The sequence below is a fragment of the Rhipicephalus microplus genome, chromosome 8, assembly GCF_043290135.1.
Source record: "Rhipicephalus microplus isolate Deutch F79 chromosome 8, USDA_Rmic, whole genome shotgun sequence".
Taxonomy (NCBI): domain Eukaryota; kingdom Metazoa; phylum Arthropoda; class Arachnida; order Ixodida; family Ixodidae; genus Rhipicephalus; species Rhipicephalus microplus.
Window position 1 is genome coordinate 55,404,417 of NC_134707.1, and position 26,864 is coordinate 55,431,280.

General features: G+C 46.3%; 1 protein-coding gene across 3 annotated transcripts in view; it reads left to right on the plus strand.

Annotated features, from left to right (window-relative positions):
- LOC119165440 (uncharacterized) overlaps nucleotides 1–26,581 on the plus strand; it is a 46,890-nt gene extending 20,309 nt beyond the window's left edge. For 2 of the 3 annotated variants that reach the window (XM_075871872.1, XM_075871875.1), the window contains exons 12-21: nucleotides 3,686–3,970; nucleotides 5,099–5,365; nucleotides 6,678–6,730; nucleotides 8,045–8,284; nucleotides 8,480–8,558; nucleotides 9,430–9,453; nucleotides 12,892–15,877; nucleotides 18,370–18,516; nucleotides 25,426–25,563; nucleotides 26,109–26,581. In XM_075871872.1, the coding sequence (XP_075727987.1) occupies nucleotides 3,686–3,970; nucleotides 5,099–5,365; nucleotides 6,678–6,730; nucleotides 8,045–8,284; nucleotides 8,480–8,558; nucleotides 9,430–9,453; nucleotides 12,892–15,877; nucleotides 18,370–18,516; nucleotides 25,426–25,563; nucleotides 26,109–26,215 (4,326 nt within the window). In that variant the 3' untranslated portion in view covers nucleotides 26,216–26,581. The remainder of the gene's footprint in view (nucleotides 1–3,685; nucleotides 3,971–5,098; nucleotides 5,366–6,677; nucleotides 6,731–8,044; nucleotides 8,285–8,479; nucleotides 8,559–9,429; nucleotides 9,454–12,891; nucleotides 15,878–18,369; nucleotides 18,517–25,425; nucleotides 25,564–26,108) is intronic. The other variant, XM_075871873.1, reaches the window with a different exon arrangement.
- The last annotated feature ends 283 nt before the right edge of the window (nucleotides 26,582–26,864 follow it).

Genomic DNA, 26,864 nt, shown 5'->3' on the forward strand with positions numbered 1-26,864 from the left:
AACTAAGGTTCCTTGAAGGTTTCGGTGCGCACAAGTAGTTATATTACTTTTACTTTTCTGTTTCATTTCCTTATAAACTTTTCTTTGCCTTTTTTGTGCTTTTTTTTACCTTACTCGGGCATCGCCCTTTGTGCCACGTGGTTTTTGTCACATGGTTTACTTTCTCCTCTATGTTTTCGCGCTCTGCGCAAAAAACTCAGTTGGAAGTTAGCGCTCGTGTCCTTCTTGTCTCTTTGTCGTTGGTCTGTTCTCCCGCTATAACAATCGTCATGTCACAACAACTAGCCCAAACTGCCACACTTCTTCTTTTAAGGATGAGAGTCCTTCTTGGGATACTTGAATGCAGAAATCTCCGTCTGTCTGTCTGTCACACGATTCAGCCACTCGGCCAAAGTTTAAGGACTTGCTGAACACCCAGCTATCTCGAACTCATGGCTGCGTTCATACTTGTGAACATTGTCGATCAGAGAGCAAATGTTAAGCATATCAGAGGCGCAACATGAACAGATACATAATTCTAAAGACCCTAGTATTCCTTATGCTGCGCTGAAAATGTAACTCTATGCACAAAGAAGACAGCCGGCAGAAGTCTATAATCTTTCGACAACGTTTGCTGTGAAGCACGCAGATGCACGGCTTTTTTTTTCTTTTTTTTTTGCGCACAGGTTTGGCTTTTCCAGTGAGCCAAGTTCCGATTTGCAAGCATGTTCAGTTTTTTATGAGTGCTCGGCTGGATTCTGCAGATTTTATGTGAATTGACTGAAGCCACTGCAAGCTTTGCTCAAGTGCAGTAAAATTTCCTGAAAAAGAAAACGTCTTTGTATTTCTAAGGTGACAAACTAGGGTTGCAAATTGGTGGAGTAGCAAAATACTCATGGCAGCCAGCGCAAACAGTTTTTAAACGGTGTCTGTGTCGTCGTTTCTTTTTGTTTTCCATGTTCCGTTGGTGTAGGCCGTCGCTGCCATGTTTTCTCGTGTACAACCCATATTTTCAATGATTTGTTGAAAATTTTCGAGAATTTTGCCCAGCATTCTGCCATGAAGCCAGCTTTCTTGCATTTACTGAGTTTAGTTTGCTGAAAAAAATGAAGCAAAAAAAAATGGGTTCACCCAAATGCAAGACCAGCCAAATCATCGGCATTCATTCGTATAAGCAGCGCTTCTCTTGAAGCGGTTATCGTTTACCGAGCTTTTCTGTCCATGAGTTTGGCAACAGATTTTGTCAGCTATCGAGCAGTTCGTAGACGTCGCCAAAGCTCACGCATTCAAAGAGAATACAGGTATTGAATGTATTGTCATGAGCATGATCAGGAGGAGCACACAAGTACGTGACAAATAGGTTCAAACCCCCATTTGATCAACACTTGGGTGGTGCTGTTATAAATACAGCCAACTGCCGATTTTCCGTACCCTCTAGGGAGCGAAAAACCGTCTGAAAGTTCGGGCAGTCCGAAAAAATGAATGCAAGAAAAAAAAACATTACTGATAATTTTCAATGCAAGCAAAAAAACCGCACCATTTTGCTAATATTTCTCAATGCAAGCAAAAAACGCACCATTTCATTGATATTTCTCGGATCAAGAGGGTCAAGGTCAAAGTACCAGACTTCCGGAACTCTGCCAAAGCATCAGTGGGATGGCTGTTTTCCGCGCTTCGATGCCATTGGCGAGGACGACGAAGGCGTAATGGGGGTCATCGCAGGCAAGCAAAATCCTCACGATGTGAACAAAAGAGTTTGCTGACGAGCGTCGACGGACCTAGGCTTAGCGTTGCAGAGCACACGATCGCACAACAACGCACTAGGGTAGCCAAACACCATGTGGGCTGCGTAAACAAAACGGCGCGACGGCAGGCGACGCTGCCTCAAGTACTCCAGAGAAGGCGCTAATAAACATTCAAGATAGCCAGCGTGGCCAGACCAAATCGGTGTGTGACTGTTAGTTCTAGTTTGAAGTGGTGAAACGCTTCGCGAAAGCGCTGCGCGGGAAGCCAGAGTGGCACGCACAAGCGCTAAAGCAAAAGGAAGTATCATCATCATCAGCCTCACTACGTCCACTGCAGGACAAAGGCCTCTCCCATGTTCCGCCAGTTAACCCGGTCCTGTGCTTGCTGCTGCCAATTTATACCCGCAAAATCCTTAATCTCATCTGCCCACCTAACCTTCTGTCTCCCCCCTAACCCGCTTGCCTTCTCTGGGAATCCAGTTAGTTACCCTTAACGACCAGCGGTTATCCTGTCTACACGCTACATGCCCGGCCCATGGCCATTTCTTCTTTGCGCCAATAAAGGAACATTATTGGCGCCAAAAAATTTCCGGGTGAATAGTTTCGATTGTCAGCGAAGCACCCTTGCACGATAAACACGGCCAGTATTTGGAAACTCTGAGGCCGTGTGTGTTTCTCCGCTAACGATCGAGTCCAAGCAACAGATGCTGCCACAGTGGACCGGCGCGCTCATTTATGCGATCGTAATCGCGTGTGACGCAGTTGTGGTGGTTTCCACTGGAGGTCAGTGGTGGTTTCCGACCTTCTGTCGCGTCAAAAAGTCCAGAAAATTGGACTCCGAGGGGTTCGAGCGTCTGAAATTTCAGACTTCCTTATACGTTGATCCTATGGGGCTCGCGGCGGTGCCGCGAAGATGTCCAAATTATCGGGCATGTCCGAAATTTCAGGTGTCCGAAAAATCAGCAGTTGACTGTAAGGTGGAAAGGACAGTGCTTTTTTCATACGCTGTTGTCACTCCCCACACTCATCTGGTTTTATGGTGTGTAGAACATGTGATGCAGATTACAGCTTGAAGTCCTAGTACAGTCGAATATCATTAATTCGAACACACTTCATTCGAACTCAGGATGAGGTCTTGTCAAAGCTATGTGTATTCCAATAGCTGAAAACGCCCGGTAATTCAAACACTCAAGCACTTCCGACGGTTAATTCGAACATACTGCGCTCTGAAAATGCTCTCATCACCCTGTCTAATCCTGCGGCGGCACTTGCGACACCTCAACGCTGCCCGCGAAGGAAATGAAAAGGAAAGAAAAGGCTGCGCTGGAATGTTTGTTCTCTCTCAAATGCCGATCTGCGACACGCCCGCGTCACGCTTCTTCCTATTTTGTCCCTGCTAAGTGAAGACCCTTCTCCTCCCAACGCCACGTGCGAAGAGAGAGAGAGGAAAAAAAAAGAAAGCTGTCGCTGGGTTGAAAGGCACTATCTTCTGCAGCCCTTGCCCCTAGCAAGAGCACGGCTCTTCGCCTTGAGGGGGGGTCGCTCACGCGCCGATGCCACGCTTTCCCCTTTTCTTTCCCTGCCACGTAACTCTTCTCCTTTATATGACACGTGCGAATAAAGCAAAAAAAAAAAAGCTGCCGTGGAATGTTGGTTATTTCTCAAATGTTGATCTGCTTCTCTCCGCGTGGAGACGATCCTCCTTTCTCGTCACGTGCTGGCCATGCTGCGGCTGCGTAACGGAGAGCAGGAGACTTCGGAAGGCTCTCCTACGCAGTCATCGTTTTCGTCGTCTTTAGAAAGTGTCTGCGCTAAAAATTTCCGCGTGCAACTTCTCTTGCCAGGAGAATACTGTAGCCGAAGTAGAAATGCTTTGCAAGCTGCGTGCGAAATCGATTGACTCGCTGCAAGGCAAACGTGTATATGTTTCGCCCGTCCCGGCCCTTCCTTTTCGCCTGCAGCAGAAGAAAAAGGAAGAGAAAGCCAAAGAGGAAGACAAGGACGACGACAAGAAGGCCAAAGAGAAGTCAGCGACAGCGGCCACAACTCCCCCTGTTGTGGTCAAAGAGGAGCCGCCTCCGGAGAAGCCGAGACCATCACGCACGTCCCGGGTCAAGCAGGAAGAAGAGAATGGCGGCGGCGCTGGTGGCGGTGGCGCGGCTTCAGCCCAATCTCCGGCTGCCAAACCGACCGCCGCTGTGGTTGCGGTAGCAGCAACAGTTGCTGCGAGCCAAGACGACACCAAGGTGGGTGTGCGAGATCAGAGAAGTTCGAGGTTCTATCTCCTGTTAAATTAGAGAAAGCTAGGTGGTAAGGTTTTTTCGAAGCTCCTGGTCGATTTTGATTAAACTTGCCGAGTTCATGTATATCTATAGGAAAGTTTTAAATATGCAGCTTTCAAGATAACTGACATTTCACCTGCCTTTCGTGAGCAATGAAAGAAGGGAAATCTAAGTGTTTTTTTAGCTGAGGGATCTTCGAAGTGAGAGACTGTTACGATGCAGCGCTTATTTCTTCACTTCTGCCTTTAAGGGGAGATGCTACTCGAAGACACTTTTTTTTAATATTCACCATAGAGCAATGAAACTTAAGCTGTTTGTGGAACCTTTTATGCTTATTTCAAATATATAATTAGTTTTCTTGCAAGTGGCATACTTTTAGCTGTGCGACATGACAAAGAGAAAGCCTTTACCCTTTTGCCCCCCTCTTTTCATCCGTAAACTTTCGTAATTTTTTACCATTCATAGTTCATAATGTTTCAGATAAAGTGTAGAATACAAATAACTAACTAGGAAGCACATACAAAATATGTAATAGTTGTGAAAAATAATAGATGTAAAAAATCCCTATTTCACCTACCCTAGTAAAGGTTTACTCGCTGTACTTGAGCACAATCCTGTGTGAAGCATGCTTGAAGAACGCACATACGCACGTATGCATTGGACTTTAAACAACCTGGCATGCGATGGCGAGTGCACCGAGTAAATGATGCGCTGCACGCAACTAGCCAGGTGTGAGTGGTTGGAAGTGGCAGTACCACGCTTCAGTGGAAAGATGCGAGTTCATTGCGAACATGGTTTAACTTGGTCGTAAACAAATGGGCATCGCTTAACACGTGGAAAGGCCTAACCTGTCAGCGCAAGCATTGTTAGCACTTTTCAATAAAGTTCGCGTTTATATGCGCAAGTCTATATACAACAATCTACTAATGTAACGACAACTTGTCGCGACACTTTCGAGCTCGTTACGAACGGGTTCAACTGTATTTCATTTGTATTTGAGTGTTTGCACACAGATATTTATAGGATCTTTCAAACGACAAAGCACCTCCTTTTGATTGATGCCGTATTGTGCCACATCTTCCCTGGCATCAGGTCCGAACAAGGGAAGATGCCCGCCGCGAGAAGCACGACAGTCCTGAGAAGCGAGAGGCCAAATCGTCGTCGTCGTCGTCAGTGCCGCCTCCTTCGCTGCCGTCGCTGCGCAAGAGCGAGAACGTTGACAGCGCAGATGCGGACTCTGCGAAGGAGCCGCCGGCAGCGGCTCCGGCTACCCCGTCAACACCGGTACCGGCGGAAAAGTCGCGGACCTCGAAGTCGAAGGACGCTGAGACGACCCCAACAACCACGCCGAAGCGACAGGTGCGTGCTTTTTGCATTCAACTTTCTGTTTACTTGTCAGACCTGTCTCTTTCATTTTCTAAGAAGTGTTTTATTTAATTATTTGTTTGTAACCGGTGGTTTGTTTGATGTTGCTACTTCAGAAATCTGCAACATCTTTTATTTTCTTGCACGTAACAGGACCATGCCAAGCTACAAACAGCAGAAAAATAAAAGCTGTCTTAAAGAATATCCCCACTTATTGCTGTGAAGGGGTGTCATCAAGTCTACTTGTGCACCAAACTTGCATATAGCTCGTACCTTAATATCAATCATGATTTTCTTACAATTAAGTGTGGATTGTATTCGTTATGCACTCACACATCTTTATGACAAAGTTGATTAATAGACGAAAACTAGTTGGTATATCTGAAAATTTGTTATAAAGATCTACGCTATGTCTATTTCAAGACAATTTTCCATTTACTTCGTTATAACCAATATTTTGTTATATCCGGGTTATTTATATTGAGGTTTGAGTGCAGCAGCACTGTTCTCGCTGCAACAGTGTCGCAGTTAGAGCTTGTTAATCTGACACCCTGTAATACAAAAAATCACATGATTTTGACATGTTCTCTGGTCCCAGCAAGCCTTTGTATTGTTCAGCGGCATGAAACTTTTGTTAATTTGGTCATATTTAGCCACATCCTGGTTAATTTGGATGCTTTTGGAAAACATCCTGAGCTCCAAGTGCTGCGAACCTGTCAGGCAAAAAGCGAAAACCGAATTCCCCGGCATTCTCACCGAAACGAGGCAGTACAATCTATGTGACCATCACCATCAGCGTGAAATATACGGTAACGTTGTTGACCATGTGCAGGGTTAATTTTGGTCTAGTTAGTAGAGGGAAGTCTTGAGCTGCAGTCACATTGCAAATAGTCACGAGCGGCAAAAATTGTGGCTTTTACACTCCTCTTATGCAGAATAAGTACTCAAACCTCATTATAATAAAGTTGCATATTAGACGAAAACAAGTTTTTATATCCAAAAACTCGTTATAAAAGTATATTCCGAACACTGTAACTAATACAAGACTATTTTTCATTCACTTTGTTATAACCCAAACTTTATTATAGGTTTCATTATATTGCGGTTTATGTGTATGATTTCCACATTCATCATGCAAATTAAAGTATACTGACATAAAAGACATCTTTGTTTTTTGGTGCCTTGATGCTCATGAATTCGGCTAATTAGACATCTTTTTTCTGGTACCGTGAAATCCGAATCAACGCGCTTTTGCTGTATATGTGTTGTCCCAACTGTAGCAGCTCTCTTATTTTTTTCTCCTCAGCCAAAAAAGAACAAGACGGAAGAACCACCCGAGAAGGAAAAGGCTGACGAGAAGTGAGTCGCTTTGAACTTCCGCATTCTTACCGTAGGCAACGTCGTGCGGCTGCAAAGAGCCTGTGTGTTCACATTCAAGCTGGCGGATACCGGTCCAGCGTGCGATTTGATCTATAGTTAACCTATTACAGTGTAGACCACTTTTAACATAAGTACTTACAGTGCAGCACCGGTTGCAATGCGTTTTTTTTTTTTTTTTTTTTTCCTGACTCTCATCCACCCTCCGCTCACTGTGCAGGGCCCCAAGGTGAAAGACTGGTTGTAGCACGGTGGCTGGAAAATCTTTGTGACAAATGCAGCAGAAGTGCATGTCTGAAAGGAGATGTGCTGGGTTGGCTGGGTATACCGCTGGGGAGCGAGCGTCGGAGTCGTTACGGAGGAGGAGCGGACGCGGAGTCAATGAACAAAGGGCGAGGGAAGGAAAAAGACACGGGGGAAAAAAGACTCGCATGCTGTGCGCGCTCACTGAGTAAGAGAGGAGTGCGGTTGCTCGGCAATGAATGAGCCTGTGCACTGGCGCCGACGCAGCTGCAGTGCACTAAGGGCAGCTCTGGCCACATCAGATATCCTGTTGGGAAAAGCGGTGTCATTATCAAGCTTTACCAATAATCGAAATCGGAACGATCGGTACTGTTCTGCGCGGGGTATTTTGGACGTGACTCAATATAGTTTCTGTGTGATGGGCATAATAGAGGTGGTATGACAGGTAGTCAGGGAATTTCTTTGACAATGCTTTTATTGCTTTTTGTGTTCAATTCATTGCAACACAGCTCTTTGGCCATTAAATTTTTGAACATTCAAAAATTTAAGTGGTTGTAAGCATCGAGCATCGCATGCGTCAATTATCAGACACGCAAAGCTGCATGCTGAACACATTTTGCACAACTGTGGCCCTTGAAAAAGGTTGTTTTGGTTCAGTGCAGATATTCGGGACTCCTGCAACTTAAATTCCAAGTGTTCTATACCCTACTTGGCAACGGTTTGTTTAAGTTTTGGTAACTAGAGAGGTGTGAATACCGAATTGTATGTTCTGAATAGGTAATTCAGGAAAAAGTAAACGGCAAGCTTTGTACAAAATGGCATGCAGTCAAGTCTTGATGTACTGAACACGGATACCAGAAGTTGTCAGACCTAATGAAGTTTTCTTATGCTGCTTGTCACTGCTGTCTTAGTTGGGTCAGTCTATTCATCAGCTTGATCTGGACCAGAGCAAAACATCGTCCAGGTGCCGTTCGCTTTGATGTCAAGTGTCTGCAGCGAGTTCGAAGACGTATCCTCAATGACCCCTGTGGCCTTCGGGCCGTCTTGTTGCAGAGCCAGCACTTCGGCAGCCGCCGCTGAGCCGGAAACCAAGCCGGAGTCTCTTCCCCGGCCGGAGAGTGGGGAGCCGACGCGCCGGTGCTCCCTGGACATGAGCATTGACGTGGGCGACCGGGTCAAGGTCAAGTACGGGCGTGGCCGGCAGCTCAAGATCTACGAGGCTAAGGTGCTACGCATCGAGGAGGAGTGCAGCGAGAAGAAGTTTTATGTCCACTACACGGGCTGGAACATGCGGTAAGGTCGGCCTCACGTCTGTGAGAAGGCTCTTGCTTCTTTTCTGCGGTTGCCGTAGTGGCGCATTCCTGACTATGCATTTAAGCATTTGATTCAAAGGCGTGGTCAAAGCGATATAATTAAGTTTAGACTGATAAACTATATTTAGACGGAATTGTTACTGAAACGCAACATACCCACATTTGTTCATTTTAGGTATGACGAGTGGGTCAGGAAGAACCGCATTGTAGAGAATGTCACAGACAAGACATCTAGAAGGAAACGCCTCCAGAAGGTGAGCTTGGTACGCTTGATTGCAGCAGTTTTTTTTACTTTCCGGTTTTAGTTGTGACTGCATTGCTATTAAGGGCATTTTGTCTGAATAGTTGACACTGTTGTCTGAATTGGATTAACAAATCAGCGCTCTGTCTTTTGCCTGCACGAGTGTGCTTCAAAGTGTATCAACAAAACAGCCCTCTAGGCATACAGTGGCTGCTGTTACTTTGGTATCAAGTTACTTTTTGGTGTCAAGGCCTTACTGCAGATGAGTGCTTTGTATGAAAATAATAAACTCGCAGCATGCTGCGGGGCAATAAAGAAACTATATGTGAGTGAATAGCAAGCTCTATTTCCGGTGGAATTCGTTCCGGTGGAGTAGGGGCTAGGGTGCTTGGCTGCTGACTTGAATGTCGCAGTTTTGTTCCCAGCTGCGACCTTTATGGAGGTGAAATGGTGAGACGCTTGCTTATCTTGCGATGTCAGCGCACATTAAACAACGCCAGATGGTCAAAATTTGAGATTATGAGAGACGTCACTAAGGCGTCTCTCATAATCATGTGGTGGTTTTGAGACGTAAAATCTCAAATATTATTAATATAATTTTTGGCCTAGTCCTGTGGTCAACAGTAGGGTGTGGCATGCATGCATATGAGATCAGCTTGTGAGTGCAGGCCCATAGACTTTTGATCAAATGATTAAGTGCATGTTTGAACATTGTGTATTTTTCTTTACTTATTTAAAAGTGCCTTGCAGGCTCCTGATGATATTTAGTAAACGGGGCAATGCGATAGAATGGTGATACATGTACAGTATCCTCTAGATTTGAATGCACTATTGGGACAGTCTGGACAGTTATGCTATAGTGTAAAACTTTCTGTTGCTTTCAGGAAAAGCAGCAAGCAGATGCATCGGTAAGTTCACCTCACGTTGTCTAATTATGTGGCTGCTCGCTTAGAGAAATGCGATTTTATGGTGTTGGTTTTTGAGCTGGGGAGGGAAATTCAGCTTCATGGTGTAGGTATGGTTGCTTGTTAGCTAACTTAAACACCTATCAAAACTGGTCCACTTATGCATAATGTAACGATGCGTGCAGCAAGTAAACACGAATAACAATCGGGATGTGAATGTTTCGTTTGCCTTGTCAAGTGAATACCTCGCACTCCAGATGGGTAAAAATACCCCGACGATTTCTCGGTTAGTCGATGAAGCAGTTGGCGATGCTCGTTTCGTGCAGTCTATTTGATGTCTTTGTTTTTTATCGCTGCATCATTCATGCAGGTTGCTGAGCTGGTCTAGCATAGAATGCCTTGAGTAAACAATAAAGTAATTGAGGTTTGTACCAAGCATTGATATCGTTATTGCTTGGCAAAGCAAAAGTTGTTTGCAAGCCAGTTTAGACTTGCTGAGCTCTATAGGATAAGAGATTGTTAAACTTGGCTTCGTTGGTGTATGCCAAATGCTTATGACAAGCCTTGTAAAGGCGAGAGAAGTGGTGCCGAAATCAGGGTACCAGTATTGGGCAGCTTTTTGCACTATTTGCTTTACATCTTTAGATATCTTAAGTATGCTCCTACAGAGGTTTAGAAGGCTTTCTATAGAAGATACAGTGGACTCGCGATAATTCAAACTCTAATAATTAATACTTTTGGTTAATTCAAACAAAATTCAATTTTTTGGTTGGCCCTCAATTCTTTCAAAGTATTTAAAAGCCTCTCAATTCAAACTCCATCATTTGATTAAAAGAGCACTGACATCAAATTTACTCATGTCAACATTTTTGCGCCGAGTAGCTATCGGCCCCAAGTAGCAATTCGCAACCTAAACGCATCGGAGGTACAAATGAATATCTGTAATATTGATTAATATATCCGTTATCGACCGTGGTTCAAAATGGGTCGAAAGCCCGCCAAACTGTAGTGCTGTCGGCGCTACCTCGGGGCGACGTCGAGGCCGCTGCACAGCTGATGCTGCTTTTACAAACAATGGTGACATCACGCACACTGGCATCTCCTCCGCTAGGAGCGCACGTGCAGTCAGTCCAGCTGTGTCTGATGATGTAGACTAACGCCCCTCCATGCGTTTTCCGCCGGCTAGGTTAAGTAGCGCCAACTCGTTCTTCCCCTCTCCCTTTAGCCCCAACCTCGAGAAGGGCATTGTACTGCCAGTGAAACCCAACTCGTTCGCCAAAACAGGATTTAACCTGTAGCAGCTCGACGCAAAGTAAAAAGAGCAAATGCGGTTGTTCTTCTTAGGCGTCCAGTTCCTCTGTCCATCGGCACGTACGAAGTCAACCCACTGGCTGTGTTGAGGTTCGTGGCTTGGAAAGGCATGGGAACTCCGCGCAATTTCTGCTTTTTCCGCGCCTCGACGTGCGGGTTCCCACTGCGCAGCAGTTCCATGACATTCTGGCACGTGTTGTCACTCTGAATGATCGTACTCACACTGTGGAGCGCATGTCAAATCGGTCGATGCAACACGATGAATCACACACACGCTTCAACACAGCAAGAAGAGCCATTATTACTGAGGGTATGGCCGGCAGTCGACTCCAAGCACACTCAGATCGTCGGCGTCATTGTTACTAGCGTATCGTCACTCAGGATGGTATTTGTCGAATGTATCACACCCAACACTGTGGGAATCGAGGCTAGCCCGCCGCCTTTGTGCGAGCTTTGCCGCCCTGTTCTGCGTTCTCATGTCCTGACATGACTCTCCTCTCTTCTGTGTTCGGAGAGTGAGGAGTGACGCTTAACCCCTCTCACCCGGTAGCGGATGTCGACTGTGGCGCCGCGCGTAAAGTCTCCTGAGAGGTTTCGCGCGCGCGCGTCGGGGAGCGAAATAGACTTCTCCGGGGACGACACGGGGGTAAGGACACTTTTCTATTCTGTCCGTCAGCTCCCTTTGGGGCTTTTTCGGACTTCGCCAACAGCGCCTTGCACCCGCGGCAAACACTTATGTCGTGTCGCCCCCCCTTCCTAATGCTAGGTCGAGGGGCGGTACGGTGTCCTAGTGCGTGGCCAGGCTGCGCCGACCCTTATCTCTTTGAAGCCAACACGAGCGCCTTTGCCCTCGCTTGAGCAACCGGGCCTTGATCCGGGTGTCTCCGTGAATCACTTTTACCACGGAGACGTGCTTGCGGCACCCTGTGTAGTGCTTCTCGCCTGTGGCGTGGATAAGCCCATTTGCTTTTCCGCCGCGCCTTTGCAACGGGCTTTGTACTGCGTTTTTGGTGTTGCCGCAGTCAATAAAGTGTTGCGACCTTGAGCAGTACTGTGTTCTCACCATGGCCATGGTTAGCGCGTGTTCTGCGGCTCGCTAAGACCGACCCCACACTAGTGGCCATAATCCTTCGGGATACGTGTCACTACAACATGTGGCACTAGTGTCGATGTCGCAGGGCAATCTATGTTTAATTTTTTTTCCTTAGCTTTTCTACGCTGTTTGACATCAAATTAAAATAACTTCCATACGACGGATGCCATTCAAATTTGGCCAAGAAGACCTATGCATACCAAGCGATCGAATGATGGGCACATCTCGATCTTGAAATTTGGTGTCAGTGCTCCTTTAAATCATACTTTTTGCTGTTTCATGCCATAAAATATCTGCTGCTTTCTCACTGCTATTTAGAAAGTTTCATGCTTATATAATCTTATATATATATAAGATTATATAGATTATTATATATATTATTATATTAGATTATATATATTATATATAATATATATAATACATATATATTATATTATACTATAATATATATTATATATTATATATAATTTATATTATACATATTATATATTAGATTATTATATATAAGATTATATATATCATCTTATATATAAGCCTAAAAATTAAAAATAAGCACCTTAGACCTTCAAGGAAAAAGCCTTTGCTAGTGAAAACAAATGTTTGAAACGAAGGACACGCATGGTGAGCCGAGGTGCATCTCAACTGGTATAAATAGCTTTGTGCTGATGGCACATCCTTGTAGCAAAGAAGTAGTTGGCAATTTGCGATTCCTTTAAAAGGTCTGATCAGCAGTAAGTGGCCGACAAACTTGTGGCCCTTACACCTCTGTTTTCCGTTCATTGCGTGGATTCCGGGGTTAAAAACACTTTAGAAATGTTTAAATCTGATAAATTTAATGCTAATCATAATGTATGGCATCACCTCACCCACAGTCATATATCTGAGAACTTCTGATAATTTAAACTTCTTAATTATTCAAACAAAATGCAGAGGTTCCTTCGAGTTTGAATTAATGAGGTCCGACTGTATGCCAAATGGCATTCTTAACAGAAAAAAAAAAACTACATACATTGATACTCAATACCCCATTCTTCCAGCCTCACCAAAAGGGGCAGTCCGGACCAAACGGCAACCAGCAGTCTTCCACTCCAAGCAACACACCCAGCTCATCCGAGTCCCCGACTTCCAGCAAGAAAGGAGTGCGTAGGGGTCGTCCACCCAGCGTTTCGTCTAATCGCAGCAGGGCCCTGTCCGTGACTCCACCCCCTGGCAAGCCCTCGCCAAACTCCATGTCCACGCGTGCCTCGCGGTCAGAGCAGGCCCTGGCCTCCGACCAGCTGTCCGGCAGCGGCTCAGAACCGCGACGCCGTAGCCGGCGGAAGTCGGGAACGCACTCGCCGCCTTGTCCGGATGACGACGAGGAAGGCTCGGGTGACGAGGATGACGACATCTCTCTCAAGAGCCACGTCTCGATCAAAATTGAGCCCTGTGATCCTTCGGAGGACTTGGAAAAGACTGCGTCAGCCATAACGACTGACTCCAGTGAAGATGCTCCAATGCCGTCGAGTCCTGAGCCAAAGTCGGACGCCTTGGATAATGAGCCCCTGGTGAAAGAGGAGCCTCCAGAGGAAGTGGAGGAGAAGATGGAGTGCGACGATGAGGACACCGACATCGATGAAAGTTCGACCACGAGTCTGGCCGCCTTCGTCGCAGCTGCACGAGCTCAGAACAAGGAGGAAGCATTGCAAGAGAATGTCGCTGAAGAAGGAGGCGACGAAGAGGAGGAGAGTGAGGCCGACACCACATTGCACATAGAGGAAGAAACTGCGAAGGTCACAGAGGTGGAGGAAGTCCTCAACACTACCATCGCCGAAGATGAGGACAGCTTGCTGGAAGAAGGCAGCCTAGTCATTTTTGAGGACGAGAAACTGGAGGATGCTGCGGAGGATGAAGAACAACCTCTGCCTACCGAGCCCGAAGTAGCCGCGGCTGCCGCCGTTTCGTTGAAACCAGAGGATGACGGCATCGTTGCTGAAGAAACAAAAGAGGTTGCTGTGGAAGAGCCAAAGGAAGTTGAACAGCCTGAGGTCGTTCCCGCTGTCGAGATAAGCAAGCCTCCTACCATCGCTGGCACACGTGTGATCACCATCTTCCCACCAGTGCCTGAGCCAGAGGTGCTAAAGCACATTGATTGGCTGAAACATGATGAAGGGCCGAACAAGCCAGACAGCCATGAGGAGAAAGAAGACGAAGTACCAGAGGAGGCAGAAGTTGAACCGGAGGCCGAAATTCCGTCTTCCCCGACGCCCATTGAGAATGAAGACAACCTCGAGGAGGAGGAAGAGCTCGCGGCAGAAAGCATCAGTGACGTGCTTCTTCTACCCCCTTCGCTAGTCGCCAAGGAGGGTCCAGAGAGGGACGCCTTGCTTGCGGCCGAGCACTCGCTCCCTGCCTCAGAGTTTGATGTCTGCAAGGATGCGGAGGAGGAAGACGAGGAAGAGCTCCCCAAGGAGGAAGAAGAGGAGGATGATGACAACGCCGAGCCAAGCAGCCCCGTAGGGATTGCGGAAAGAGATCCGCTGGCGAGTTCTATGGAGCGCATTGAATTTGTCAAAGAGGAGTCAGAATCTGCGTCCACGCAGGACTTCTACAAAGTGGCTCTCGCTCTCAGCGATGACGGCAGCAACTCCAACATGCTCCGCATCGAAGAAGAAGGTGCAAAGAACATAGACGAACCCGTGGAGTTTCCACCTGTCTGCGGAGAGACGGTCGTATCAGCTGCGGAAGTCGAGGTAGGCCCTACTGACAACGCCGAGCACTCCACGAAGCGGACGATCAAGCGCAAGAAGTTCAAAGGCACCAAGACCAAGTTCGGAGCAGAGGCTAAGCTCAAGGGTCGCAAAAAGATGAAAGGTCAGTTGTTGCCGGATGGCACGCCTGCCAAGGCACCGCGCTTAAAGAAGTGCCGGAAGGTTGGGGATGGAGAGCAGAGAGTGGTCAAGAAGCGGAAGAAATTGAAGAACATTGACGGCAGTGATGACCTGACGGACCCTAGCGTGAAGAAGGCAAAGCGTAAGATGCGCAAGGCCAACAAAGATCATCCGGAAGCCGGCAAGAAGGGCAAGCGGAAGAAACTGACGAGTTGTGCATCATACGAAGACTCGGATGAGGTGGGCGACGTCGAGCGGACATTTGCTGGCAAGATAAAACGTGAGAAACGCAAGGCTGCCCCCACGCGCCCTTCTCCTCCGTTCCATCACGACTATCTCTCGACCCTGGCGGAGGTGTGTGGCCAGGAGGTAGAGATGAAGGCGACGGCAGCGTCTGCGACCGAGTCGCAGGCCGAGTCGGCCGACTCTCTCTTCTTGCTCTGCGAAGAGAAGGTTCCAGCGAGTCCCACGCGGGAGGGCGACGACGTGGTGTTGCAAGCCCAGCATCACCACGCTCAGAGTCAACACCATCATCATCACCACCACCATCACCACGTGCATCACCAGCACATGCACCATTCGCATCCCTCGCATCACCAACCTCAGCTGCAGCAGGCGCAGCAACCAGCGCATTTGCAACAGCAGCAGCCGCCGCAGCAGGGCCCTTCTAAAATGGACATCTTCACTTCGGTCGCCGAAGCGGCGCTGGCCGGGCCGTCCGGCGCAGATCCGTCGGCGGCCGTTCTGGACAACACGCCCCCGACGACTCCGGAGGACAGCGGCGGCGCCGAGAACGACTCGCCCTCTTCGTCGCTCGCGGGCTCGCCGCGGCGGGAAGGAGATAACTTCCACGGCATCGACGGAGAGAGCACCATGTCGGCAGACTCTGAGAACAGCCGGGGTTCTGCGGACGGAGCAGAGGGCTTCAAGGCAGGCGGCGAAGATGACTCGTCCTCGTCGAGAACAACGGACAGCGCTTTTTCGGCGGAGCGGCACAAAGGTCTGGCGGGTACAAAGCGGCCGGCTTCGCGGGACGAAGAGAACCTCCTCAGGCATGGGAAAAGGGCAAGAAAAGCGGCACACAAGGCACTTCTCTCGGCTGTGCGTGGGGACTCCAAAGGGAAAACGCATCGTGCTTCACGGAATTCACGAGGCAAGTGTTGCACGCGTTTCCACAGTGTTTCTGACAGCTTTCCAATTTATTTATTTATTTATTTATTTAAATGTACCTTTTTATTTAAATGCCCTTTATATTTATTTTATTTTTTTTTGTTTATATCAAGCGAATTTGCAGAGTTATGTATCTCATTTCGAATATCATCTCATCTTTTTGTAATCTTTTTGTACAGTACGTAGCTTTTGAAATATGAAAGATATATATCATGTGCCTTTTCAGGAGAGAGCTAGGACTTTTTCGAAATTGACAGTTGCAAAGTTAATTGGCATATCACATTAATCTGAATCAAAACTGGATACTGTACAACAAAATTGATGTTTACATTCATTTGAACAAAGGTTGTTGAACATTCACGAAGGAAATCCCAGATTGACAACAACTCTTCCATAAATCAAGGAAAAAGTATGCAAGACAGATGTCAATTATGCTGGCATCTGAAGGATGCCCCGAAGGCTTCGTTGTCAGTCCCTTTAAGGGGGGAAGCGGATTTGGTATTGCAAAAAATGGCAAAAAAATCGGTTTTTTTTAAATCAATTTTTCAGTTTCTGTAACCCCTTTTTTTTCTGATTCCAAAATATCTACTCTGAAAACCGCGCAGAAGTGCTTCAAAAAATTCGTTTCACCCTCATACATAGCAAAAGTATTTCTGGAAATGGCGAGAAAACATTGCTTTCCAAAAAATTATAGCTTCGTGAGGGCGCGGCCGGGAGCAGCCTTCTTGGACCCATCAGAAAGAGCGTTTTTCTGTATTCAAATTTCCCGCCTCAGCTGGCTTCTTCCTTTAAAAACAAGTGCACAAAAAGCAAATATCTGAAGGTCGTTTCGAGGCGTCTGATTGGCTGTGGCCGCTATATTGCCCCAGCTCGCCTCGCCATTGGCCTGAAGCTCACATAGGGAGATCGTCGTCTGCTGCTTGTGTGTTGTGAGGACATGGCTGTCAAAAATCGCTGTTTTGTGACATTTTCACGGTCGATGATCACTTGGGATATAATTACACTTAGTTAAGAGCTGTAAGCGGATGCACAATTAGATTACTAGGAGCAGGCGCGCGGTTTACAAGCACTGCGCGTCGTCAAAATCATCTTTAGGCCAAAACTCTACGGCGAGACTGCAGGTGAAAACGACGCGCTAGCACACTCTTAACAACATGCTTCTTCACAAGCAGCGAAGCTGTAAGCGGATTCATGATCGGAATACTACGAGCGGGCGCATGGTCTTCAAGCGCGGTGCGTCATCGGAGTTGTCTTTAGGCCTAACTTCGCTGACGGCTAGACGAACTTTGCGGGCAAGAACGCCGCGCTAGAGCACTCTTGGCAAAGTGCTTCTTCGCAAGCAATCAAGCACATCACTCTCTAGCTCCTTGGAACTGCGGACGGGCATATTACGCATCGGCAACAGACCCCACTGTCAAGCTCGTCAACCCCCCCCCCCTCCACTGCCAAGGATTGCTCGGAACAGCGGCTAGCAGTTTCGCGCTTCGGCATTCGAAAATGCGATACCAAGCGGAGAGCGCGCCAGTTTTTGTCATCGTAGGTACACATTTCGCACATCATCACCGAACGCCGCCAGCAAGTGCATGACACGCCGGCTGTGCTGTCTACGGCGTACTGCACAGTCATATGGAGGGCTGGCAATAAGCTTTTGTGATGCAATTTAGACGTTCTTGGAGCCCTGCTTCGTATCGCCGCGTGCGTCTATGAGTGTTCTGAGACAATGAAAGCCTCGTAGTTTAGCGTTTTCGCGACCAGCCGTATTATGATGCGTTTCAGGGCTAGAGTAGCAAAAGAGCATCCATGAAACAGGGGCACGAGTTTTTGTATGCCTGACTCTTGTCATTAAATAAACTGCTAAAAAATTTCTGTGCCACCAGCTTTCTGCCCATAACTGTTAGTCGTTTAGAATTTTCTTATGCAATAAACTTCTCTCTATAAAAAAATTTTCATGGATTATTTAATCAAGAAGTACCTAATTATGCTAATGACAGCTTAAATAAATAAAGTCTTTAATCATTTCAGTATATGGCCTTATTCAATTACAATCTATTCTGTCATGCCTACTATCACAGCACTCCTTCATACAGAGAACTCAGTTGGAAATCCGTACTTATTCTTTGTAGATAAAAAAAAAAGCTTATAAAAAAAATCTGCCAGCCCCTCTCTGAGGTTCAATGAAACAATAATTTGTATCTCATAAGGTTTTTGTGTTATTGCCTCGAAATTTTTGTGGAAGCACTGGGAGGCCATTTTCGGTGTCTATGTCAATTTTCATCAACATCCAACAAGAAACAAGAAAGTTCGTTTTAAAAAGCACGTCCCCCCCCCCTCCCTAAGAAAAGTTGCGCAAACAAGACAGACAATGATTGTTGCGAAACAAGATGGCATTTAAAAAGACAGCAACTGTCTTAAAGGAAAGGAAAACTGACGCAAAATGGGAGCTTGACGAGACGCTCGTCTTACTTGCTTTTTCAGACTCCTCATTGCCAATGTCGTCCACGTGTGACAGCGGCTCGTGTACACCAACGTCTGTGGCTACCACTTGCACAGCGACCACTCCCGGCAGTACCAACATGGGCAGTCTCCACCGGCCGTCCAAGTTCAACTTCGACCTGCCTCTGGGTGAGTTCTTCTCTCGAAAGAGGCCCTTTAATCAACCGCGGGGGTAAGGCAACTATAATGCTTGGCTGCCGACCTGAAGTGTGGGTTTAATCGCGGTCCCAGTGGTCGCATTTCGGTGGAGGTGAAACTGACGGACCTGTGTACGACGCAATGTCGGTGCACATTAGAGAGCACCAGATAGCTACAAAATTTTCTGAGCCCTCCACAATGGCATTCCTTATAGTCTTTTTTTTTTTTATGTAAGGCCCCTAACAAATAATATTATTGTGAGGATTCTTCGTTTCGCTGACAATTCTTATTTCAGTACTCACAAGTTGAAATGTGAAATGTAATGCAAATACTTTTGCACATAACACTCCTTTCAACATTAAAAATATATATATTGGCCGTTATGCAGGTAGTATGCGCACTTATCCTTCCAGTGTAATTTGTGGCTGCGCATTTTTCTCTTTATAGACGCACATAACACTCCTTTCAACATTAAAAATATATATATTGGCCGTTATGCAGGTAGTATGCGCACTTATCCTTCCAGTGTAATTTGTGGCTGCGCATTTTTCTCTTTATAGGCAGTGTTGGGGTGCAGTTGCCATTCCTAGCTGTGAAATCACCTTGCGCTGTCGGTTGGGCTACCTTTAAATTATGACGTTACTAGGCTTGTGCGAATATTTGAACAAATAGTAGAGTATTCGAATTCGCTTTGATACGAATTTAAATTATTGAATATTTCAAAGTATTTGACATGAACTGATAAATGTATACTATATCGCATGTAACCACCTGTTTAGATGGCTTCTATTTTTTTTTTTTTATTTATACAATACTGCAAGCCACAAATGGGCCCAAGCAGGAGTGGGGGTGTTACAGAGCCGTTAGAACAATTATACAATCTTTAGCGAGGTAAAAACAATAAACAGGACAATACAAAATATTTTGAAAACACTGTAAAATATTAATACAAAATTTTACAAGTCAAACATTTGATCAATAGATTTCAGCACATTGTCAGATGAAAGAATTTCATGCGGGAGGTTATTCCAGTCGGTTATAGTGCGGGGAAAAAAAGAATACTTAAAATTGTTAGTGCGCGCTGTGATAGGCGAGAACTTTGCAGAATGGTAATTCCTGGTGGGACGCGATGATAACGGAGTCAGGAAGGCCGATGTTTCGAGTCTGATATTTTCGAGTCTTCTTTGCAATATAGGGTGCTAATCCTTGAAAGCACCTATTCAGGGGAAATCTGCTCTGCGGCGAAATCCTACTGCGTATTTAAAGGGGCCCTGCAATATTTTTTTGTGCATGGTCAGCAAATGCTGCTGATCGATAGTCGAGGCTACTGAAAACACGTGAGCTAAATATTATAGCGCAGCACGCGCCCTATAATTCACAATAAATTCTGAATGTCAAATAAAAATTGCTTTTTTCTCTCAGCAAATGACGCCACAACGTCAAAAATCGCTCGTCACAGCCATTGCATCAGCCATTGGCTGATTTGAGTGTGGGGCGCTGGGTCGTTACTGGGGCCGCTGTGGATGGCCGCGACATGTCTACACGTACATGCGCGATTGCACTGAAAAGCCGCGTATTCAAAGAAATAAAAGAGAGAGAAAGAGTGCTCAACGTCACAACACCTACGTGCCATATGTTTTTTTCCCTATGCCATCTCTCCCAGCTTTTCTTCAAGTGCTTGCGTCGGACGAGAAGAGAGAATACTATTGCAGCATGTGGCAAATCGACTGTGCTCATACTGGACATATTCTAAAAATTGTTTGTGGCAGTTGATTCACAAGACAATAAGCTTTTTCAGTGAATCCATTCCATGGCTACTCCAAAAACTGTTGCATGGTCTCTTTAAATAAACATATTACCCTCAAATCAATTGATGATTTCCTAACCTTAAAAGCTTGTTTTGCCGGCTTATGCACTCCAACTGCAATAATAATATTACGTATTTTACAGGTTATTACTTGTATCATACTGAAAGCCAAATCCTGCTACTTCTCAAAGTTGTTTCGACTTCCTTTGAATGGAAAAAGCAAATCAAGAAAGCTCTTGCATAGAAGCCTCGTTTCCAAAAAAAACATTTTGCAACTTAGGTCATGATTAATATGCCTTTTTTTTATATGTCATATATTCTACACTAATTAAATTTGAAATTATTACCAAAGTCTTTATTCGCTTCGAATTCGCTTCAAACCTAAAATTCATTGTTCACACAAGCCTAGTCGTTACATTAGGGGTAAGGGTGCAAATATCCAAATTTCTTCATGCGAATGAAATTTTTCGTTTATTCAGAGCATATTTGATTCAAATGCACTTATTTTTATTTTCTCAATTGTTCAGCTGTGGCCGGAATATATGGTTGAGGAGGAAAATATTCAGACAGGTTAATATAGTCCCATGAGTGAAAGTTCAGAGTTGAAGTTAGAGCATTGCCAACGCATACACGTTAGATCACATGTCGCGATAGCTGCCCACTATCGATCGGTGCATAGTTACGCTGTTTTCCTAGTGATTTGCCGTGCTTTATATAATCTCCAATAAATATGCCTAATGCACGTATGACTTTCTCATGTTCCCTTTCAGCCTAATGTCTTGCACACTCAGGCAATGAGAGCACTTTTTTCACCAAGCTTTTTTTCGCAGTTCACTTATACAGCATATAAATATAGTTTTGTGTTCTGATAACTGATAGAATACAACCCTCCAGAACATGCCCTGAACAAGTGCTTAAAAAAGAAAATGCAATGTGTGAGCATTGCATTTCCTAATGGACATAATCTATCTCGGTGTCAGGCATGTTGTCAAAGCACACAAATATTGCCCACCTTGTGATCGTGCAGTTCATTAGATGCGTGTGATGCTTAATTGCTGCATTACAAAAGGCATCTTCAGTGTGCTGCAGCACAGCGCCATGCAGTTCATTCATTTGTTTTAAAAGCGTAAGACAAGCTCCTGTTACATTGTTTTGCAATGTCTTAGAGATGTGCACATGTTCCACATTCGAAGGCTTTTTTTTTTCCCTTTGATTTATGTTCGGAACATTGAATATTTGAGCACTCCTACTTTTTTGTTCCTGTCGAATATATCAAAGTTCCCGAACCTTTAGATTCGTGTCGAAGTGAATTCGAATACTGTAATACAGTGGAATTCCGATAATACAACTTTCTGGGGACCATGCAATACTGTCGTATAATCCGGGCGTCATATAATAGAAAAACTACGATTATTGGCAGTGACACTCAACCTTACCCTAAAAACAGGTACAGACTGCCTAAATACGCCCACGGCATAACCCTGTGCCTCTACAAGGAAGGTAGACTAAAATATTTTTGCCAATTGCAGCTAATGGCAGGATTAGTTGAAGGACGTGTGAATGAATCTTTATTCTCAACTTAAAAAAAATTGGATCCAATGCGCATTTTTCTACCAATAAATAGTCCGGAAATTGCCTGCATGAGAAAATAAAACTGAAACCACGTTGCCAACAGCCTCCCGTAAGAAGAGTCTGACACGGTGTTATTGCTATCAATCACATAGTGGTGACGGACCACAAGTTCGTTGAAGATGCCTTCGTGCGCGTTGCAATTCCTTGCCTTGTGAAGTAAAACTGGTGTTGTCCCGCTCTTATTATGAATGTTCACGTAAAGTGAAAGTAATCTTGCATGGTGCAAACAGCTGCATCGAGCCCTTTTGTATGCACAAGCCTGTGAGTGTGATTGCGACGAAGGCAGATCAGCTGTATGTTGACCAGGAAAAGATTCCACAGACCGGAACCACAAAAATATTCACTTTTCGGCCTACTGAAGCTACTCTGAGAGAATAGAGCTTGACTAGGTAACAACCGCAGATATATACGCACGTGATTGAGGCCTATGTAGATGCACGTGAACTTCTAGCAGAATAAATTTTCCATTCTAAGAAGGCATCCTATCTTACTCCTTATTTTTCCAATTGTCAACCTAGGGTAACACAAGTTCATATTTTCCATTCGTGAATATTTGGTCGACGTGGCTCCGCCGCGGTGGTCTAGTGGCTAAGGTACTCGGCTGCTGACCCGCAGGTCGCGGGTTCAAATCCCGGCTGCGGCGGCTGCATTTCCGATGGAGGCGGAAATGTTGTAGGCCCGTGTGCTCAGATTTGGGTGCACGTTAAAGAACCCCAGGTGGTCGAAATTTCCGGAGCCCTCCACTACGGCGTCTCTCATAATCATATGGTGGTTTTGGGACGTTAAACCCCACAAATCAATCATCATATTTGGTCGACGTTTGACTTGAGTGAAGGTGCTCTTTTTTTCCTTATGATGGGTTTTAAAAGTCGTAGAATCCGGGGTCTTGTGTAAAACTGCCTCGTATGATCGAGGTTTTTTAATACATTATTTTCTACGGAGATTTTGCCAGGACCAAACCGATTCGTCGTGAAATGCGAGCCGCCACGAAACCAGAGGATGTATAATCGAAGCTCCACTGTGTTTGTTTAAATGTTTAAAGTGCTCACATATTTGCACTGGCCTAAAGATTACTTTGCACTACAGTCGAGCCCATATGTAACAGCCCCAGTTAAAACGAACTATCGCTTAAAACGAACTATATTTGCGTGACCGTGAAAACATACATTGGTTCAATGACACAAAGTCGCACTTACAGCGAACCTCTTCGAGCGCCGATCAGTTACGGCAAACGGAGTCGGCGCTCTGCCAACTTCCCGGAAAAACCACTTTCAACCACCGATGAGGCATCGACGAGGGGCCCATACGTTTCTATTGTTCAACGCCGACCCTGCCTTCGCGCCCCACTAGTTGCCGCGCTCCCCGACCGTTCATTGTTATGCACTCCTCCGTCCTTTGTCTCCCCACTACTCTGAGCACCCCGCATCGCCAGACGAGGCCTGTGTTTTCACACTGCCACTGATTTTTCAAAGACCGGTCGGCCATCTACCCTGTTTTTGATCGCTGGTACTGTCGTCGGGGTCGCCAGCCTGTAGTAACCAGACCATTTGCCAACAACGTCAGCCACCAACTGTATCCAATCGTCTGCGTCTAGTGCACGCGCATACACTACTCCACCGACTCTGATAATTTGCAGTTCGTTTTGTGTTTGGGACCTGTTCTCGCTCACTTTACACTCGGCTCAGCATGTCCTCCGCACATGTGCGGAAGCGCGAAAACGGCTGTTAATTTGTGCGGAACGAATTGCGAAATATCGAAGTTGGTGAGGCCACGCAAACCTGCTGGCGTAACGAAACGATGTTTCGACCACGGCCGCTGATTTTATGAACACCGCCCCGCACACTACTGATCCAGGCGGCTTTCCTTTGACTTCTTTGGGCGCAGGCTCTCGTTCAAGTTTTTCTACATGCGAGTTGCGCGTTTGGCAAACCTTTCAAGCAAGGTACCCAACCTGCCTTTTTCCAGCGCGTTTTGGTTTTCCAAGTCGCCCTCCCGCCGCATCCTCCCCTCTTTTCACTCTATCACGATTCCTTGCCCTTCTTCTGTCGCAAATCTGCTCTCCTCTCTTGATCACAACCCCTTCGCCCATTTCCACTGCTCCACGACGCCAGCCACGCTGGCTCGAGTGTAGTTTCATTTTCTGACTAGAAACAGGCCTATAGCTGTTCCACGCTTTCTGGCATGTGTGTCACATGTGCACGTCTTGCTCGTTCTTGGTGTGCATGTGTGGTCAGGATGGCAGACAGGAGGACTTGCACGCTTTTTTCTGCCGCTCAACAAAACGTCGAAAGTGTGACTGCTTGGCTTGAGCATAATCCGTGCGTTAGGTGTCGCGTTGCGGAGCGCTTGCTCTTAGCTATTGACCACCTGGCAGCCAACTTGCAGCTTAGGGGGTCCCGGTATTTAGCTGTGGAGGGGGTGAAAATTTCGTGGGCGGCGATGACGGCTACATGCGCACGAAACTGTTTTCACGGGGCCGGCTTCGTCAACCTCGGGCCCGATGCCAAGCCTGGAGCTTCCGAACAAGAAACTCCAGCAGCAATTGGTGGCAGCGCATCATCGACTTCGACCTTGAGATGTGGGACATCTGTTGCAATGGTTTAATTACGGCTGATGATGATGCCGATACTGCGGAACCGTGCACGGATTAGGGCATTGTGAATGAAGTTTGTGGCGAGAGCGATTTGGAGGAATCGGATTGCAAGCAAGAACGACGAAACTTTGGAGCCAGTGCCTCGTGCAGCTTATGCCACGGGCCTCGGCGAACGAGCACCCTGCCATTTTAAATGAACTCGAGACTGCCCTTATTGTTTCTGCTCTTCGAAACACATGAATCACAGACTCTTTTGGGCAAAAAAAAAGTTTGTGTTTTCACTCGCAACTTTTTTATAAGCTGCGTTTCATTTACTACGAACTTCGGTATACAGCGAACGAATGTTATGTCAGGCTCAGGTTCGTTATAAGCGGGCTCGACTGTATACTAAATGCACGCTCTTGGGGGGGGGGGGGGGGAACGGCACAGGAGATGTAAAAGGCCAAGTTCGATGGCAGCGCTGCATTGGAAGTTCCCTCACCAGCACAACTTAAGTTCATAGATTTTGACTATGTCTGCCTGTATGCTTTTCTGTATTGGCTAAAATTGTTTACATTGGGCTGTAAGCAAACATGTCACATTAAACTGGGTTCAGGAATGTGGCCAGGAGATGAAAGTTGCAAAATCCACAATGTCACACAGGAACCAGTATTAGAGTTTCAGCATGAAATTAAGAGGGCGAATGTTTACCTTTGCTTTCTCTTTTGAGATGAGCCTCTGACTGTTAAAGTAATGACAATAAGAATACTCATACGTATTTATGTGCACCAAGTTGTGCTCAACTGAAACATCCCTTTAAGCACAGCGCTTGTTCATCTGGGCTTCGATTGAGCTGACGAGTGAAAAAAAAACGTTTTTTCGATGGCAGATGACAACATGGACGCCGAAAAGCGGATAACAGTCCTTCAGGACCGGATGACCGAGCTCCGCAAGGTCTACTTGCAGCTGAAAGCAGAAGTAGCCGTCATAGACCGGCGGCGCAAGCGTGCCAAGAAAAAGGAATCATGTGAGTTAAATGTTTTTATTGTCGTCTTGTCAGGCTGATTATTGTTCCGCTTTTTTTCTAATCCAATGTGCTCTTAGAAAGTGTTTGCAATGCCCCTGATAATTGTTAGTAAAATGGGGTGGGTGGGGGGTTAGGCTGTCTTACAGTTGGCTATTCGAGTACGTCGCAGCAGGGGTTTGAATGTATGAATGAATAACTTAGAGAATTATAAGAACCTTTGAGTTGAATGCGACTCGATTGTTATGAGTTTCACGGCTTTTTCACATCTGCGACTGGCATTGGTCGTGTGACCCAGTTAGTCACCAATCGTCACTTTGGCTACAATGCAATTACTTTGGCTCATTCGCTCGCTGCTGAATTTTTCAGCCACGCAACTGCAGTTGCAACGCAGGTGCAAACATCGGTCACATTTTGGATGCCAGTCGCAAACTGGTCGCGTGACCGCTGCTGGTATCTGGTGCAAACGAGCCCTTACCGTATCACCGTTTGGCTCAAGGCAGGCTGAAGCCAGGAAGTGTTCCTGATGTGCATGCGCTGTCTCGCAGGTGCGCCTGTGCTGTCGAGTATCGCCATGGTCACCGTCGCTCAACCGGCCTGCTCATCGTCACCACCCAGCTCACCGCGGCCCATTGAGTTGCCGTGCTCATCATAACACCACGCCTCGACAACTGTCGTCTCTCCCGTTGCTATTGCGCATTGTCCTTCGCATTCGTCACGAGCGACTTTCACCCTGTGAAGAGAGACAAGACCCGGCAGGGCTCGTACCTAAATTCGTTGTCAGCCACATTGTGGCGAGGGACGACTGACCACGCACCTGCTTTAAATGGTCATCAGTCATCGTCAAGAAAACCCTCTCCCCACTCGTCGACTTGCTCATGCGTCTCATGACAGCCGTTGCATATCTCACCGCATTAGCAAGCTGTTTCGAGTTGTCCCAATCTTTTTTGTTTTTTCTTCAAGTGCTCCTGCGGATGGGTTGTGAATTCTGGTATCTACATTGCCTGGTAGTCGCAACGTCCGATGTGCCCCGCCTGCGCCCGTATCAGCTGCAGAGTTGGAAACTTATAGGAGTAATAAGGATCCGAAATTTTTAGTCGTCTAGTTTTTCAGATAAGAGTCACCAGCAGTTGAAAGGGAGCCGCATTTTCTTGCTTGTAAAGTGTGCTCTTCGTGTTTCGAGACAATGTACGGATAATATTATCTCACCTGGAGAGTCTAATGTAGAGGCTCCTTCTTATCTGCCATAATGAGAACGCTGTCGTATCTCAACCACAGCACTGATGTTACGAATTATTCCACAT